At 35.5% G+C, this 18,949-nt stretch overlaps 2 protein-coding genes across 2 annotated transcripts; both read right to left on the bottom strand.

Moving 5' to 3' along the window:
* Positions 1–1,768: 1,768 nt before the first annotated feature.
* Positions 1,769–7,374, bottom strand: LOC122361986 (cytosolic phospholipase A2 delta-like). Its single transcript, XM_043263224.1, has 19 exons — positions 7,311–7,374; positions 6,973–7,109; positions 6,521–6,652; positions 6,339–6,379; positions 6,153–6,195; positions 5,993–6,047; positions 5,634–5,786; positions 5,404–5,504; positions 5,286–5,320; positions 4,933–5,071; positions 4,484–4,620; positions 4,145–4,367; positions 3,920–4,037; positions 3,614–3,751; positions 3,407–3,514; positions 2,947–3,126; positions 2,696–2,865; positions 2,429–2,615; positions 1,769–2,052 (listed from the first exon to the last, which is right to left on the bottom strand). Exons 1-19 carry the CDS (start codon positions 7,372–7,374, stop codon positions 1,814–1,816), a joined length of 2,400 nt encoding a protein of 799 aa, XP_043119159.1. The 3' UTR covers positions 1,769–1,813.
* Positions 7,375–9,150: 1,776 nt separating this feature from the next.
* pla2g4f.1 (phospholipase A2, group IVF, tandem duplicate 1) lies at positions 9,151–18,864 on the bottom strand. The gene is made up of 22 exons (XM_043263787.1): positions 18,733–18,864; positions 18,480–18,589; positions 18,023–18,067; positions 17,728–17,800; positions 17,115–17,251; positions 16,884–17,012; positions 16,737–16,777; positions 16,554–16,596; positions 16,282–16,339; positions 15,933–16,099; positions 15,355–15,474; positions 15,151–15,185; positions 14,880–15,018; positions 14,582–14,718; positions 14,227–14,449; positions 14,036–14,153; positions 12,691–12,828; positions 12,144–12,251; positions 11,652–11,831; positions 11,318–11,487; positions 11,044–11,230; positions 9,151–10,591 (listed from the first exon to the last, which is right to left on the bottom strand). The coding sequence occupies exons 3-22, from the start codon at positions 18,029–18,031 to the stop codon at positions 10,281–10,283; spliced, it is 2,523 nt and encodes an 840-aa protein (XP_043119722.1). The 5' UTR covers positions 18,032–18,067; positions 18,480–18,589; positions 18,733–18,864; the 3' UTR covers positions 9,151–10,280.
* Positions 18,865–18,949: the final 85 nt, after the last annotated feature.

Below are 18,949 nucleotides of genomic sequence, written 5' to 3'. Positions count from 1 at the left end.
GACGGATCCTGGATCGAACACACAGTCTTGTTCACAAAACAGCTATTTGTGGTTTTAAGCTAAACAGCAATGCTAGAAAACAAGTCGGTTAATTCATCAGAATCAAATATCTGTGAGGTGCCTTCTAAGGTACCTTCAGCATTGTTGTTTTCTCCTCGGCAGGCCTAGAGTGAAGACTCATAACCAAAAGATAAAACTAGTAATATAATATATAAATATAAATATAAATATAATATCCAGTCCGTCACACCCTAATAAAATATCTGATGTTGCGTTGTTTTGCGTTTAAAGTGTTTAGGGTGGAATAAAAAATTCCAGTGCTCACAATCATCCTCCAGCTCTAGAATTTGTTAATATGTTGAAATAAGCACAACTTATAAGAAAAAATAAGTTACCAGTGGCCATACAAAATTACATACACCGTCTTTAATATAAAAATTAAGGTCACTCGTCCCGGAGGCTTATAAAACAGCTATAGATTTTGGTTATATGCAAAGCTATGTTTATGAAATCCCTCCCATCCCTTTTTATCTACGGTAGATTCTAGGATCCTACAGTGTCATAGTGAAACTGTTTAATGATCTCATGCAGCGCATATGAGGCCCACACCCAAACAACCGTCTACAGGAAATCACACCAAATGTTTACATAAATAAGTCACGTTTGTCAGAAAAACATGCTACGTATTTTATGTGTGGAACATACGCAATTACAGCAAAAACAAAAAAAGCCTGCATGATCTTCAGTCAATAAATAAAATGAAATATAAAAAAAACAACAACAAATCTTTCAATTAAAAAATCAGGTTTAATTTGTTAACCAAAGCAGTTCTTAATCCACTAAAACTGCTACCTAATTAAAATAAATACATTTTAAAAAGCATAGTGCCAACATTACATCCAATGAAGTTACCAAAAAATCAAGTAATTAGGTTTGTTATATTAATTAAATTTAGTTACTTGTGAAGAAAAGCAAAATGAAATTTTGAAAGAAATGACAAAATGTATATATGTGTGTGTGTGTGTGTGTGTGTGTGTGTGTGTGTGTGTGTGTGTGTGTGTGTGTGCCATAAGAGACTTTTCTCCTTCCAAACATCAAGAAAAATCTTACTGACCTCAAACTTTTAAATAGTAGTATACATATTTGGCATCTGTATATCTCCAAATATAAAATCTCTGTTTGGCTTAATGGTTAACAAATGTTGTGAAATAATAATAATAATAATAATAATAATAATAATAATAATAATAATAATAATAATAATAATAATAATGAAAATTAACCAATTTACATCAATGACTTTTAATGATGTTCCATGCCTTGTTTTTCTTCATAAAAGGCAAATGTTGTTCTGCTGATTAACATACAATGTATTTAGCCAGGTGTCCAATGACTTTTAAACTTTAAAAAATGACAAAAAGCACCAAAAAAAGTTACAATATATGTAAGGAAAGAACAAGATGTGCCATTACTGGAACTGCCTCAAATATTATGTGTTTTATTGAAATAAGGAGTATCAAGGTTGCCATGATGCCATTAGCAATGGTACCAGACTTGGAAATGGCAAGTATGGCATCATTTAGACTACTGTAATGGACTTTTTTATCATGCTGTCCACGGTCACCTTCATTTTTATTGTTAGGAATAGATTATTGCATTAATCTCTGATCTACACAAAAAATTCAGTTGAACAGTTTTGGAGCAATATGAGGGTGATGAGCGATGACATTTTTGGGTAAAGTTAAATATATACAAAATTCAAACTCTCCAGTCTCTCCTGCCGTCAGCCTTAACTTCAGCTGTCAACATCAAATCAGACTTTTGACGCCTTTGTAGCAGGAATTCTCTCTATGTTTCTCTTCAGCGCTTTGCTCAGTGTGCTTAAAATGACGTCTTTGTTGTTCAAAATGTTGTAGGTGGTGAGGTTGCTCAGCTTCTGGAAATCCTCAGGTTGATACGTAAGGTTTTGTGTGGCGAATGGACAGCGCATACTAGTGAAGTCAATGTCAAAATCTCCTTCATTTATCTCTGCCTTGCCCTCTCTCTTCACTCCTACCACAGAAAACACAAAATTACTTCATAAAAATATATTTTGTAATCCGTTGGGAGAATATTTGTGTAAGATTCTTATTAGATTAGTTAAACCAAAAATGATAATTATTTGCCATTATTCGTCAAAAATTATATCAACAAAAATCTGCATGACTTTGTTTCTTTTGCAGGGCACAGAAGATGAAAATGTCTCTGTGTTTCTTGGTTCATACTACGATAGTCAATAGGGATCCCTTTGACTATCAGTGCATGAACAAAGCAGAATATTATTTAAAATTATCTAATTTTAGTAAGTAATTGATTCTAAAATTTTCATTTTTGGGTGAACTATCTCTTTAACAACACCAACTGACAGGTTACAGTTGGCGGTACTCACCAGGAGACTTGAACTGCTTGAATGAGATATTGATCAATGGAAAGTGAAGCACTATGGGAGCATCTGGATTCTCTTTATCTTCAAACACATAAACTTCCCTGATCGGCTCAGACTCCAGCTTTTTGTAATCGATCTTTGGAAATGGAATCTTGCGATTGGTGCAGTACTCCTGAGTTTGCTTTATGACCTATAGACACATACAAAAACAACAAAATTACGTTTCATCGCATTCTCCTCATAATCTGCTGTGTTTGTGGTGTCCCTCACCTTAAAGTGGTCCGTGTCCCAAGCGTAGTTCAGAGACAGAATGACATCTGCTCGTCTGTTAGAGCGTAACACGGGAGGGAATCCTGACTTGAGGACAAAAGCAGTGTCCACTAGGCCAAGTGTGGCATCTGCTGGTGTCAGGGAGTTTGGGAAGGCGTCTGGATGTGTATCTGCAGAAAATACACTTTGTAATTCTTTCTCAAACTGAATCAAAAGGGAATTATTAATAATTAGGCTAAACTTGTTCTGACCTTTCCAAGTGGTGAAGTCACAGCTCTCACTGTAGTTCCTGTGAAGATGGAAGCCTCTAAGGAAGTTGAATACTTGGCTGACAATGGGGCGGCTGGTCAGAAAGTTGCTCAGCTTTTTTGCCAAGTTTGTCATAGGGCTGACCTGAAGTGTGTCCAGTGTTGATGGTTTGTCATCTGTGTCTATAAGTGGATAACATTTTTAAAATGGAAAACTTGAAAATGTTTTAATTTAAAATGTAAAATGTTCAATTTGAGATCATTATTGCAGTATACTTACGCCTGTTAAGAAATTAATATACTAGCTTTAAGTAGACTTACAGTAAGCAGCAAATGCAGATCTGCAGCCCAACGCTACTGCATTATTAGTACAATTTAGCATACTTTTTCTTCACAAGGCAACATTTGAGAAGCTGCACATTTGCTCAGGTGGTCTTACTCATTGTCCCTGCCTTCCATTTACCTGTCTGAGTCACTCCTTCCCCGACTTTGCTGGCCCAGGATGGAATCACTCCAGTGATAGTACTCCAAAGCTGAGTCAGGCTCAGAGAGAAAACACTGCTCCATATCCCTGCAAACGCAACGCATTTTGACTAATATGAATACAGCTGCCAGTTACTATCTTTAACTTAAAATCCCTTCATCAGCCCATCAATTTACATTTATTTACCCAATAGAGAGTATATTCCAGATTCAGGAAGTTTCTTGATCATGCGGCCGAGGTAATATTCGCTCCCAAAGTTCTGTGCAGGTATGAAGGCACCATACTTGATAAATCCAACCTCATATGGGGTGAACTCACACCATTCTGAACGAGAAAAGAACAAAGAGAAACATGGACAAAATATCTACAGTAATGCAACAAATTGATCTATTAAGGAATAAACATAACCGATCGCCCATTAATCATAATGAACTATAATTTAGTAGGAACCACCGAGTGGATAAACCAAATTAAATTCAAATGTATCCTTACCAGTCTCTGTGGTACATCCTGTCTTGCCATTCTTCATGTTGAGAGCTGTGTAGATGGGAAGAGGGTTCTGGGCATTTGATAGTGCCATCTGCTGGTCAGATAGCGTACCCATTTTTTTCTGAGGAAAAGAAGAATTTCAAAAGTTTCTGGAGGAGAAATGAACTGTATTTGCATTTATTTTGACTTAAAATGCATTTTGCCTCTGCGATATCAAGGGTGTTATACCTTCCCTTGGATGAGGTATTCTATAGCCAGACCCCACATATCAACAAGAGATACGAGTAGTCCTTCTTTTTCTCTCTCTTCCATCTTTTCTTTGTAGTGCCGTAGCTGCTCGGGGGAAAATATACTGAACACACTTTTAGAGATCTCCTTCTTTACAGACTCCATAGCTAAATTTAGGTCATTGTTTGACCAATTAGCATCACCGTATAGAGAAGCCATAGTCCTATGAGGCAAGAGAGTTTGATGTTTAATGGCATGATATCCAATAAAATCTGATTGAAACCAACTGAGAACCACTATTTTAGAGTTGAACAGGTATGTAGTGCTCCTTATACTCACCAGGTGGAGCCAGAAATTCCTGTGATGTAGCTGATAGTATCAAGAAGCTGAAGTTTCTGCAGAGCTCTTAAGCCTCCGAATGTGCCAGTCATCGCTCTGGTCCCGCCTCCAGAACACACAACAGCCACCAATGGGACCTGAGCGGTCACATCAATCTTATAAATGTATATAAGCTTCTAGTGTTGTCTGCTTCCAGTTATTTTTAGTTATATGAAACAACACAGTTACATTTCTTTATATTGCAAAATGATATTTATTTAATATATTGTTGTAATTATAAACCATGTAGTTGTATAGCAAATAGTTTTGCAGCTTATCGCACTTTTGTTATTTTGCTACCTAATGTATTGGAATGTATTAATGAAATTAAAATTGATGGGAACAAAAGTAAAACTCTGCCAGAAACTGCGTGTCTGTTGAATGCATTTATACTCAAGTTGTTTTCTTGCCTTGCTGGGTTCAGGTGCAGAGCTGAGATTCAAAGCTTTCTGTAGAGCTTGTGACGTGACTTTTCGTCTTTTGGCCAGATAATTCTTTTCTTCCGCCGGAATATCAAACTCCAGACGTACATCCAGCTTTTCATCAGAGCTTCAGACACACACACACATGATTTTTTTGAGAGATGAATGGAATCAGACTGAAACCATCTCAGGAAATGTTGGTGGTTTACAGTGCTTTTTCAGATTTAACTATAATCAGTTACGAAAATTTAAATCATTCAGGTTTGTGTGATGAATAACATGCTGTATTTGAGATAATTAGACTAATACGTGACTAATAAATAGTCATTCAAATTATTTACCGGTCCTCTGTTCTTAGTTGCAGATCCACTTCATCCTAAAAGAGTTGCAGTTATTTAACTGTTCTTTTAGAGACATTGAAAAAATGCATGCCTTCCAGCTGGTTTTACCAGTACCCACCTTTCCAAAAGGCATGGAGAGTTTAATCTGCTGTTTGGCTGGTAATGGTTTCATAGGGATCGATGACAGAATGTCTGCAATCTTTGGATTTATCCCATCCACTTCTCCCCCAGCCTGGACGAACAACAAACATGCAAACACACAAACAAGCATCATACACTCTGTGTTAGTGATAGCCTATACATGCTTGATACATGATTTATTGAGAAATCACCAGTCTATTCAATGACACACTTTTGGTGGGATGAGGTTAAACTCAGTCTCCAGGTCTCGGTTGATGTAGTAGCGAATAGTCTGTGTGCAGCTGGGGTTTTCCTTAGAGCCTGGGATCAAACAGTCTTCTTTATAAGCGCCTCGCAGTTTTAACTTCATGTCCTTCTCAGCTGGGGTAAACACAGGGGAAGATTTTTGACACAGTTTTTAAAGCAGCAAAAAATGGAAAAGGCCCTATTTATATTAATTTTATCAAGCTTTCAGTGGCTATTATAAAGCCTCTTTCTTTCTCTCTCTCTCTCTCTCCATCTCTCTCTCTCTCTCTCTCTCTCTCTCTCTCTCTCCCCCAGATATAACCCAGTGTTCTTCTATTTACCATTAGTCCTTAGATGTTTTTCCACCTTCACATCCAGTGCACAGAATGGACCTGCCTAAAAAATTCAGAGTGCTAGTTAGATTTACACAGCACAGTTAGCTTTTGTTTATGGAAACCTTTGTATGTGTAAAATATACAGTCAATATGAAAATGTTCTTACCATCAGCACTCCATTAGAGAAGTATGGTTCGGGTTTCTCAGAGCTTGAATAAGAAAAGGGACAGAAAAAATGACAGATAACTTCAGAACAATGTATTAGAAATATGTATTTTTATAAAGAGTAAGAATACAGTTACTACGTGGTTAATAAGTATTTTTGTTTTCGATCGTTAACATTCTCACTAACCTCACGGTCACCTCAAACTCCACCCACAGCTCGCTCTTTTTCTGATGATAATCAAAAAGACGAATGGGGCTAAATCCACATTTGTAATGTTTTGCTTTCATGCACTGATTTAAAGTAATGTATGCAAAATGCTTCCACTTCAAAGATAAAATTATAGTTTCATCATTAAATGATATGCCTACCTGATCGTCTGTAATGAAGCATTTTGTTTGCTTTTGCCCAGGTGTGAGGTTACTGATGTCGAATAGGATGGTGGAGAAGTAGTCATCTTTTGTTAACTTGTCAGCATCAAATATGTGGAATTCCAGAATGTTCTGAGGAGACAAAAACAAGTTTATTAAACCTTAAAAGCTCTCTCTCCCGGAATTCTGGTTTACAGTAGATGGCAGCAAATGTTTTGTGGATTTAATTTGTATAGAATAGCATTTGACTGTTATTGATGTCACCAGCATGTCATTCGTCACTTTTGTATTTAAGAACAGTTTGGGTGGAGAATAACATGCTGTCACATAAGACTAAAAGGGCAAGGCACAGTCACAACGTTTTAGTTAAGAAAACCCTCAGGAGTAAATGCAAACACATTATTTGCCTCTAAAAGAGGTTTCTTGCACATGTCCAAAGCCAGTTTGCTCACCTTGACTCCACTGTGAACTCTGAAGTGAAACGTTTCGTTCCAATTCGGTGCATTACTGTTTTTTACTGTCTTGGTGCGGTGGCAGCAAGCGCAGGCCGTGGGTAACTTTAAAACGATGTAGCAGTCGCATTTAGACACTGGAGAGAGAGCAAAGTATGAGCTACTGTACTAAGCTCTTGTTAGATGTCGGAAGCGTGCAGTAAATCAGCGATGTTGTGTGCAGAAAATCAAAGACGGCAAAGGCAAACAAACACAAATACACCTGATTTAAACTATTTTTTATGCTAACTGAAATAATTTACACTGCAAAATCACACTTTTTTGAAGGGCTGACTCACAAAGGTCATACGACTGATTGAACTTTCCCCGCAGCACCGTGACACCGAGGTTCCAGTACGGCATCAACTCTTTCTGTCAAACACAATGAAATGAAACTAGACAGATGTAGCAGTATTTTCATCTGAATTACTGACAGCAATGTATATATAAGCTTATATGAATTAATTTCACTCATTTGAGGTAAGCTCTTGAGGCTGTATTTTCTTCAGTACAAATAAATATTAAAAAGACAAAAAGTAACACAATGAATTAGAAGTTAAATGTGAATGAAAAAAAAAAATAAAAATATTTTTTTTTTTTGAGAAATGAACTACAATAAACTATACATGCAAACATGTTTCAGTTATATTAAACAATATAACATTATTAATTATATTGTTAATAACAAATTAACATAAATGAACAATTAACAACTTAATTTATTATTTAAATATTTAACATCTGAAGAACCTTTCTGTTTCACAAAAGACAACTTATTATGAATTATTACATTTGCATGAAAATAATTATGTTTTTTTTTTTTTTTAATAAAACAAATTAGACTTGTCAGGTAAAACATTTACATCCTCATCCAAATGATTTTAAGTAAACATAAATATATTTGCTTTATGAATTGCCAAACTAATGAGAGTCAGATATCTTTACGCTAAGGTACCTTCAGCATTGTCTTCTCCTCAGCAGGCCGCAGTGAAGTCTTAAAATCAAAAGATGAAATGAAGATCTCTCTATACTCACAACTAAATTATAAAAGAAAACCTGAGAAACTTGTTTATGTCCAGCCCTTCACACCCCGATAAAATATTTGATGTTGTTTTATTATTTAAAATTTAATGGGTGGGATGAAAAATTATTCTCTCCATGTTTGTGATCATTCCCCATCTCTATAATATAGTGTTAATATGTTACAAATGCTAAAAATATATTTGAAAAGATAAGTTATTAATGGCTGCATGCCAAGATTATATACCTTGTCTTATGTGGACTTAACTATAGAAACCATGGTGACAAATCCAGGCGCATAAGATTTTAAAAAAACAAACAAAAACCTAAGACTTCAGTTATATTACAAGGAATGTTGTGTGTTTACAAAAACCCTCCCATGCCCATGAATACCAGCCCAGCCCACTTTCATTCAGATGCACCGTAATCATCACAGTCCTTCTTATTCAAGGTCTAATCTGAGAAAATTGAGCTATTATAAACATTAACGTTGCATTGTTTGTTGTTATTTACAAATTTTACAGAAGATTATGTATGTGTATTAAATGCTTCCATACAATGTGGAAAAGGTTATGAAATAACTGATTATCTGATCATGCTCATTAGGACCCTATCATTCAACTCAATAGGAACGCTCTTATTCTAAAGATATATAGTAACAGTTTCAGCTGTTGAAGTTTTCATTAGTGTGGTTTGTTTGTATAGCGACAAATGTTCATACCTTGCAAATCCTCGTGTTACAGTCAGACTACAGTCATAGATATGCAGCGCATATAGACACACCCCAACGATACTCTAAGATGAAACAATAGGGAATAACTGCAAAAACGTATTTTTCCAAGTAAATGAGTCATATTGAACCTGCCACATACTTTATATGTGGGACACCAATTATAATATGTCTCTACTATTAATATTGTTCAAATTGTCATGAGTGTAAAATACAATACTACATTTATTTATTTATTTATTTATTTATTTCTGTGCTTAATTTTCTAATCACAAATGAATAATTTGTACTTGGTGATTGCTGACATCAGATTGGCTGGCATGTCTTTGGCCAGGGGGATAATATCTAATATTTAGTGATGTTTATCAGTAAAATAAAATAAAATAGCCTTTTAATTAATGCATTAGTTTTAATTGTGTTGTGAATTGACAGAAATGACAAGTTAACAATGCATATAAACAAAGCTGTTATTTCACTATTCACCATCCATACTAAATAATGTCAAGGTAATATTGAGTATGTCATCACCAACAATTTTTTCATTAAAACCGCAGTCCGTAAGTTTTGCCTCTTTGTCGTCATCTATGTTTGAAAACCACTTTTTTTTTTTTTTGCCGCACCGGTGTGAATCCTGTATTTAGTAATCACAGATTTTTAAACTACGTCTTAGAATATATGACCCAAATAAGACTTTTCACCGGATATTAAGCCATGCTTTGTTCTGACTGAGGAAAAAAATATTATCATAAATTGCGCTATCGATGGCGATTTAACAGTCACATCACATCATACTCTGCTGATTATTATTATTATTGTACTTTATTCTCAAATTATTCATGCTAACAACATCAGTATTGTGTGACTATGAGTGTAATGTGTATTAGCGTGTAGATTTAAATTTATGTACAGTCTAATATCTGAATGCCACATCATTCGAATTTCATATTAAGAAATTCCTTTAACCCAAAAAGTAAATTTTTCCCCATTTAAACCGGTTTTCTTTAAAATACAAATCTTGTGGCAGACAAATGACAGTCTTGTGTCCCAGCCTGTCTGTTATCAGAAGCACATTTAAAACCGGAATAGAATTTAATTTCATTCGTTTCATATAATCCTTTCTGGATTACAATCCACCGTCAAAATGCCATTTTTTGACAATTATTCCAGCTGTTATGAGAACAGGCTACAATTAAATGTCTATATTCACAGGTGAATAAGACAAGCCGGAACTCAATCTTGATTTTTACAGATGTGATGTGATGATGACATGCTCGAATTTCCTGCAAAAAACTACCTGTCCTCTCAAATTAGAAAACATTATTACAAGTTAAGCACAGCAAATCGAACTAAAGTAAGGCGACAGTTATAAACACTGACTGGTTATGTGTTTCTCAAATATTGCTTTTGGCATTTTTTGCATTTATAACAAAAAAGAATTACAGACTATTAAAGAATATGATTAACAAAACTTAATAAAAGAAGGATGCAGGGGTTTTTTTCACAGTAGCGGAGCTGTAGATCACTTTGCTTCAGTCTTTCGTGTTTTTTGTGATCCTGGTTGTGTTGTGGATGCTGAAACAGCTGCCTTCTCCTTTTTGCCATGACCATCATCCCCTGTTCGCTTTTCTCTGTTTCGGTTTAATGCTTTACTTAGCGCATTCAAAATGGCATCTTTGTTGTTTTGGATGTTGTAGGAGGTGAGATTGATGAGCCTCTGGAAGTCCTCTGGTGTGTAAGTCAATTTGTGTGTGACATAAGGGGAGGTGCTACTGTTCAATTCAACATCAACCGCTCCCTCTTTCTGCTCTTTCTCACCCTCTCTCTTCACTCCTAAAACACACGCATACACATCATTTCACAATGATGTGCATTCTTGGTTATTTAAACAAATTTTCCAAACATTAACAATATTCAATCACTTTATACTCCAATTAAACAGCTAAAAGTGCTTTAAAAGCCACAAAGGTATTGTTAAATATTGTTGAACGAGTTGCTTTGCCATCGTCATGACAGTCTGTGTATTATAAACATTTAAATGGGTTAATATATGTAATATATTATTATTTCATTTATCATTTAGTCCAAAACATAGACTGAGAATATATTTATATACATATATACAGCAAATACATACAGAGAATATATTTATTTTATATTTTTGTGTATTTACACAATATAACGGTTTTTTTTTGAGAAATATAAATACATTCCTGCCTTAGAAGCACTGTAATTCCTATTAGGAATCTGGCAGAATGGATGTAAAGAGTTATGGTAGTGCTTACCAGGAGCTTTGAATTGCTTGAATGAAACATTGACCAAGGGAAAGTGAAGCACTATGGGAGCTTCCGGATTGTCTTTATCCTCAAAGATGTAAACTTCCTTCAGCGGCTCTGACTCCACCTTTTTGAAATCAATCTTTGGAAATGGAATCTTCCGATCAGCACAGTACTCCTGAGATTGCTTTATGACCTGTTGGACCCAAACAAGTATCATTTTTATTTATTTCATTTATTTTTGCATTTCCAACAAAACTTATAGAATCTCCCGGCTTCTCACTTTAAACTGATCTGGATCCCAAGAGTAGTTTAGAGACAGAATAACGTCCACTTTTCTGTGAGAGTGGACCAAAGGAGGAAATCCCGAATTTAAGGCAAATCCGGCATCTACTAAGCCTAGCACAGGATCGGCTGGAGTCATGTTGTTAGGAAAGGCGTCTGGGTGTGTGTCTGTAGACAGAGCATGAATATTATGGAAGACTGCAAGTTATAGGCAGCAGCCATCTGCAATTACATCTGCACACATGAAAGAACACTAATAGTATACAGCCCTGAAGAATAAACATAATAAACACAGAATGCACACTTGAAATTGTATAAGCAGAGCTCAAGACCTTTCCATGTGATGAAGCCCGTGTTCTCATTGTAGCTGCTGTGCAGGTTGAAGCCTCTCAAGAAGTTGTATGCCTGGCTGACAATGGGGCGGCTGGTCATAAAGCTACATAGCATTTTAGCAAAGTCAGTCACAGGGCCGAGCAGGTATGTACCAAGTGCTGTTTGTTTACTATGAGTCTCTTTACAGAAGGAGACAAAAAGACAGTTGCATCATGTCACTGTATAATAATGAAACACACAAATCTACTAAATCTTCAAAAGATTAATGTAAGATAAGATAATGTAATGCATTTATTTTAAAAACAGTAATATTGTGAAATGTTGCTACCGTTTAATTTTTAACATTGTGTTTGTAAATAAAAATATTTTATTAAATGTAATTTATGGCTGTGATGGCTAAGCTGATTTTCAGCACTGTTCAGTGTCACGTGACCCTGAAAAAAATTTTCTTATTACTATTATGGAACTGTTCAAGTTAGTTAAACTCTCACCTGTGTTACTCACTCCTCCTCCAGTGCAAGGCATCCAGGAAGGGCTGACTCCTGTCGCAAGACTCCAGATTTCCGTGAGATTTATAGAGAAAATGCTGCTCCACATTCCTTTAAAACCACACACAGAGTTTGGGCTGATAAGTGAATGGCTACAGTTCACATTATTTGCTTACGGCACAGTACAAGTTCATATTCAAATATAGACTCCCCCTACTGGTCATAATAAGCACATCATGCACTTTTTCCTCTTCTTCTTTATGGCCTTCCTCTTTTTTTTCCTCATCGTTTCATGTATTCTTTATGTACATAAACACACAGTGTCTATACAAGACTTTTGTGGGCCCCCAAGAGACTGTATGACACTCATGTTGCATGATTTGCCTGATTTTTAAGTTAAAAAGGCCAGCAATGCACCACTTTAAAGGAAATGAACATTCATGTTTTCATAACTGCTAGCCATATAAAAAAACAGAACTATGTACTTGCTTGCGTACTTTGCCTATATGGAGGATTGTACATGTAAACACACACACTCCCTTAAACTCACCTACAAGAAAAGACAACCCAGTCTCAGGAAGTTTCTTGATCATGTGGCCGAGGTAATATTCACTCCCAAAATTCTGCGCAGGCACAAATGCACCATATTTGGGAAATCCAACCTCATATGGGGTGAACTCACACCATTCTAAATAGAAAACAGGAAGAGGTTATTGATCTGTTTATAAGCTCTTTTATTAGCAATATCAACTACAAGCTAGTTGTTTATGATCTACTAACCATACAGTGAACCTACTGTGTTCTAAAAAAGTTCTGTAACTCTTTGGATGAGAAAATCATTTGCATGTGTTTATATCTTCAGAAGCTGTTCCCAAATAATCTTTTATAGCTACTGATATATCACTTCCCAGGAAGCAAATATTTACCCGACAGTCATTGCACTAGCACTTAGAGAAGTTATAAAGAAGAAATATAAAGGCAGTAAAAAGGATTTGGACTGGTCGCAATTATAAAGTGTGAGGTGCAACAATGCGACATTCGTAATTATACATCTAATATTAACTAAATTATAACTAAATTACATTTGTTTTTATATTAAACATCAAAACAGGCATGACTCAACTTAGCGCCTTTAAATGACAGTTTATATTAATTGCATACCAAATAAAAATGATTTATTTTATGAGTATAATACAAAAACTTATTTTAAAAGTTTATTTACAGAAGTATCCTATCATACCTCAAGCTCCTCTAATATGCATGATTCAAGTGTCAACTTTTTAATGACATTGCTGTTGATTCCAAATGAATGCATTTCCAGTTTTTTCAACTGCTTAGACACAAAACCTGAAACCTGACCGAGGGTTGCCAGGTTTTCTCAACAAAACCTACCCAATTGCTACTGAAAACAGGGTTCCCCTGATAAAAGTCACATTCTAAGGGATAAATACCAATTCTTGGATTTGTGTGTAAAGTTTTGAAAAAAAAAATCTGTATAAGCAGTTGAAGAAAAAATAATCAAATGGCATGAACTTTACTTTGACTATTGACATATTTTGAATGTCTAGGTCACTTATTAGACAGTATGAGTTGATTAGACAACATGATTGATGATACTACCTTGTTCAAACATGACAGTTTCTATGTACACATGCATATTATGCAAAAGCATTATGTAATATGCGTATAGTATAGTATTCCATAAGAAACTGTAACTCTTAAAACAAAGCAGAACATACATTGACGCCCTGTGATATCATGTTGCATGGACTCAAATAACGTGTGAGACCGGTATAGCAGGCAGTATCTGCATCCTATACAAATGATGTTCTTTAAACTTGGCTTTTTATGTACAAATTCTTATTTGTCTTAGTGTGAAACTTAATAGTACATACCTGCATCTGTTATACTGTCTTCTTTGCCATGCTTGAGATTAACAGCTGTGAATATGGGCAGAGGGTTCTGGCCTTCAGACACTGTCCTTTGCATTTCAGACAGCGTACCCATGCGTTTCTATAAAAGGAATGTGTATTATAAAAGTGTACCAGACTTTAAAACACATGATTGAGCTTTGTTTCTCCCTTACTTTCCCATAGAAAAGATACTCTAAAGCTAGGCCCCACATGTCGATAAGAGACACAAGTTGTCCTTCCTTCTCTCGCTCTTCCATCCTCTTTTTGTATTCCTTTAGCTGCTCTGAGGAAAACATACTGAGCGCCTTTTTTGAGAGCTCTTTCTTTATGGACTCCATAGACTTGTCGAGACCACCCTTTGACCAGTTAGAGTCTTCATAAAGAGAGGCTAGGGCCCTAAAACATTAGGATTAAACAAAAAACTCAGTCTTGACTGGCTGACTTACAGGAGAAATGGCACACATGGTCTTTATCAGTCTGACTAGAAACAAAGTCGTTTAGAAATACATTAAGACTACACATTCTCACCAAGTGGCACCTGAAACCCCTGTGATGTAGCTGACTGCGTCGAGAAGCTGGATCTTCTGCAGACCCTGAAGGCTACCGTATGTGCTTGTTAATGCTCTGCTCCCGCCACCAGAACACACCACAGCGAACACTGGGACCTGAGGAGTCACATCAAACACAGATTCTCATTTTGGTCTGTTTGTTGTTGGGTATTTGTATTCTATAAAATTGACGTTGCATACTGTATAGTAGGAAAACATCCCAATCTTCTTAGTTCTTTTTAAAGTATCTGGGTGATTTGTGCTTGTGTCTAATGTACCTTGCTGGGCTCAGGTGCAGTGGTGAGATTCAAAGCTTTCTGTAGAGTCTGACAAACGACATTTTTTCTCTTCACCAGAAAATTCTTTTCTTCTACTGGGATATCAAAATCCAGACGCACATCCAGCTCTTGATGAGAGCTTCAGAACACACAAAAGCATTTTGATTCTGAGGTTAGGATGGAAAGCTAGTATTGTAACCTGTTTCAGTTCATACATTCTAATAATAATTTATTATTAATCTACTACTGTGGATAGATGTGAATTTGTTACCGATCATCTGTTTTCAATTGCAGATCAACCTTATTCTTAAAAACAATAAAGAAAGGCCATTTTAGATATAATACAATATATAATTATGAGAAAATATGGTGAAAAATGCATATTACTCAGATACTATGCTATGTGTTACTATATTATCAATAAACTATTTGTGGTGTCTCAGGTTCAGATTTAATTAATAAATCAGTAACTCACCTCTCCCAGAGGCAAAGAGACCGTAATCTGTTTTTTGGCTGGTAACGGTTTTAAAGGGATGGAAGTCAATCCAGTGTCCATAGTTTCTGGAACAGCACCATCCACTACTACTGTCCCAGCCTGGAGAGAAGTATGTTTAAGCAAACATTTAAAGCCAAAAGTTGCTTGTTTCATGTGCTTTCTAAATCTACAAGATATTATGTGAACTACTGTATACATACATACTGTTCCATAACTAATAAGATGTATGTGGTAGTTTTAACTAAACACATGTACATATATGTACACTGTAAAAAAAATATGTGAAATAACTTGTTACCCCGCTACTTGACATTTTTTCGCTGAGTCAACTTAAAATTTTTAGTTACTTAATGTTAATTTAAGTGACAACTAAAATATTTTAGTTGACTAAACAAAAAAATGTCAAGTATCGGGGTAACGAACAAACACATTCATTCAAATTGAAACAACTTTTTTCTTTTACAAAGTAGTAAACACAACAGACAAAAAATAAAATAAAGCATCTGATAGTTTTTACAGCAATACATTTTCAGTAAACATGGTGTGTCAGGACTTACATTTGCTGAGCTGACAACAGTCTCTGAGGTCAGATTGAGTTCAGTTTCCAGGTCTCGGTTGATGTAATAACGTAACGTTTTCAGAAAGCTTGAACTTTCCTCAGATTTTGAGATCACAAAATCCTCTTTGTATGCCCCTTTTAGTTTTAACACCATGTTCTGCATTGCTGGAACACACAGAGAGTAAGCAAAAAAAAAAAAAAACCTAAATCTAGGATTATATGTGTTTTGAAAACTCATTATAGAACAGAGCAATGTAAAAAAAAAAAATTCTGAACACCACTGAATTCCCAGTAGTTAATATCTGAGCATTTGCATAGGAAATGTAGATGAAAATGCCTTTATTTACCTTCTGATTTTTTTAGAAGCTTGTCTATCTCTACATTCAGCTCACAGAAAGGACCTGCCTATTTCAAAGAGAAAGCATAAAGCTCATCCAATGGAGGTCAACTCATATATTTTTATAGTTTTAGTTAAGAGTGCATGTAGCCTGTTAAGCTGCTATACTCATTATGTTAAAACTTTAACTTTTTGGGACTGTACTGTGCATCAGAAAATCATTTTAAATCATCTGACTGTAATCCATGATACAGATAAGAAATGTTTTGTATAGGTTCATACCACCAAAACTCCATTAGAGACGCATGGCGTTGGTGTCTCAGAGCTGCAGCACACAGTTAAACACAAAACAGACACTTTCAGATTCATGTGTAGTGACATCCGCATTTTTCCTCATTTAACTAGTTCCTACTTGTACCTATTTTTGAAATTCTAACTAGAACTGCTCAAGGCATACTCACTGACCTCTTAGTGATCTCAAATTCCACCCACAGTTCATCCTTGATCTTAAAAAAAAAGTAGTCACAAATCAACTATGAAGGGCTCTGTAAACCAAGTGTTTATTTATGTTGAAATATCAGTTTAGGTGTGAGGTCTCCATACAGCACTGACCTTATTTATTATAAAGCATTTGGTCTGCTTTTTCCCAGGTGTGAGGTTATTGATGTCAAACAGGATAGTGGCACAATGGTTGTCTCTCATGAATGGATCCTCGTCATAGATCAGGAGCTCTAAAATATTCTGTGTATAGAGAAGAGAATAAAGTGTCGTTCATATCACACTGGTGAGTTAGTAGTAGGATTTAATATATTGAAACATTCTAAGATCAGAAGAAAAAAATACCTTAATGTTGCTGTGCACCCTGAAAGTGAAAGTTTCATTCCATTCAGGTTGCTTACTATTTGGTATAGTCTTGGTGCGAAATGTACGGGCAGATGCAGTGGGTAGGTTCAGGATGACATAGCAGTCAGGCGCAGAGACTAAAGAGAAATTAAATGTAATAATAAAAATATTATAAAGGCGAGGTTGGAAAAGTTAGTGAGTTGGCTGACAGACTTAAGCATTGATTTATGCATGTACTGCATACTCATGAATAGAGGTTAATGTTGGATTAGTTGTCAAAATGTACAGCTAAAGACTTTTGAAAATCAGAAACACCTTTAGGCTTTGAGATCAGACAAAAGATTGCATCCTACTACATACAGTATAGTTCATGTGTAACTAGCAGAGCAAGTTCAAGCAACAACGCACGTTTTGTTTTTTTTTATCAAAACTGGTTTAGACATGTTTCACGTTAAACTTTGTACATACTGTAATCTTTGTTATTGCAATACAAGAGTGCATTATGGCAATAAAAACATCTGTTTTAAACTTCACACTTAAAGCTAAAAAGAAATGTAAAATCTGTAAATTAATATATTTATTTGGCTGCTGTTAAGAGGACAAATTATCTCACAGTAGTCGTAGCACTCGTGGATCTTCGCATGTAAAACTTTGACCGACAGATTCCAGTATGGCTTGACTTCTCTCTGTTGAAAGCATACAACCAGACACAGAAAAAGAAGTGGTTGAGAAATAACGTCATCTGTCTACAAAAGTGTATGCAAGTTTATGTGCGTTTACTCATGATCTATGATCACAAGATCTATACTGTTTACTGACACAGTTAAAAAAAAGGCAAGTACTGTTTGTTAAAAATAGTGTCATAATACAGTCATTTAAAGAAATCCAAAGAGGAAATACAAGCTAACCTTAAGCATTGTTGAATGTTTGCGCTGAGATCTGGCTCCAGCTGCCTGTGAAACTCAAATGAGAATGCATGTGAATTCAAAAGGCGGTGCATGCGAAGCTTGAAAAGCTAGTTTTCATGTCTATCCATAATACATTTCGAGAATTCACATTGGTTTTCTTAAAAGTTACCTTCTCATCCACAATGCAAGTTTCTTAACGACCCATAAATATTAAGGCGTGCCAGAACAAGACAGAATGCTTTGAAAGTAAACTGATTTCTTTGAAACTTGCTTCTACAAAAACATTATAAAGCTGCCATCCCTTACAACGATTCGCCCAGTTTCATTTCTTAACTTCACATTGCATAGTTTTGCCACCTCAAAATGATATCTGATGTTCTGCTAATATATGAAGGATTTCAGCCTGGTACATTTACTTGATGACTTATTTTTCAATGGATTTTAAGTGGATACTCACCTAGGTCAATGAATACAGGGTTGCTTCAGAAGATTATCTTCAGTCTGTGTAGGTCTGTCTATCTTTTAAAGTGAGTGCTGGTTCTCTTTTCCAGTTTCACAGGGTCCTGGCTGTTCAGCAAAACATTTTCTGACTCATTAAAATTCACATCCCATTTCATTCTATGTGTTACTTAACACAGCAGGGTTTTTTGAGTTTGATAGAAAGAACAACAGCAATTATTTTTCTTATCCCATAAAAAGACTATACTTACCTATAAATTACATAACCGTGTCAACATGTTATCATTGGCAGTATTGTCACTGTGTTTTATGTCTGTGCTGGTATTGCCCAAAGTGTCCAAAAAACAAGTAATTCACAGTAAAGCACAAAAGTCGTGCTGTTTCAGTCAACCATTTACCGACCAGTTATGCAATGACTAATTCCAGTTTTTATTTCAGAACAGTGTATTATAGTACAGTTTGTCTCCA

This window comes from Puntigrus tetrazona, chromosome 17 (genome assembly GCF_018831695.1).
Source record: "Puntigrus tetrazona isolate hp1 chromosome 17, ASM1883169v1, whole genome shotgun sequence".
NCBI classification, from domain to species: domain Eukaryota; kingdom Metazoa; phylum Chordata; class Actinopteri; order Cypriniformes; family Cyprinidae; genus Puntigrus; species Puntigrus tetrazona.
The sequence above is the reverse complement of the archived record's forward strand: the minus strand, read 5'-3'. Positions and strand labels throughout refer to the sequence as shown.

Bases quoted from the DNA above. Each gene is read 5' to 3' on its own strand.
- pla2g4f.1 (XM_043263787.1), bottom strand. The intron at 17,013-17,114 runs GTATTTTTTTCT...CTCTATACACAG, and splicing joins GGGTGCACAGCAACATTAAG to AATATTTTAGAGCTCCTGAT. The intron at 12,252-12,690 runs GTGAGTTTAAGG...GTGGTTTTAAAG, and splicing joins TGGGTTGTCTTTTCTTGTAG to GAATGTGGAGCAGCATTTTC.
- LOC122361986 (XM_043263224.1), bottom strand. From the start codon at position 7,374: ATGCCGTACTGGAACCTCGGTGTCACGGTGCTGCGGGGAAAGTTCAAT. The intron at 5,072-5,285 runs GTAAATAATTTG...GTGTGTCTGAAG, and splicing joins CAACTAAGAACAGAGGACCG to CTCTGATGAAAAGCTGGATG. The intron at 2,616-2,695 runs GTGAGGGACACC...ATGTGTCTATAG, and splicing joins GGGACACGGACCACTTTAAG to GTCATAAAGCAAACTCAGGA.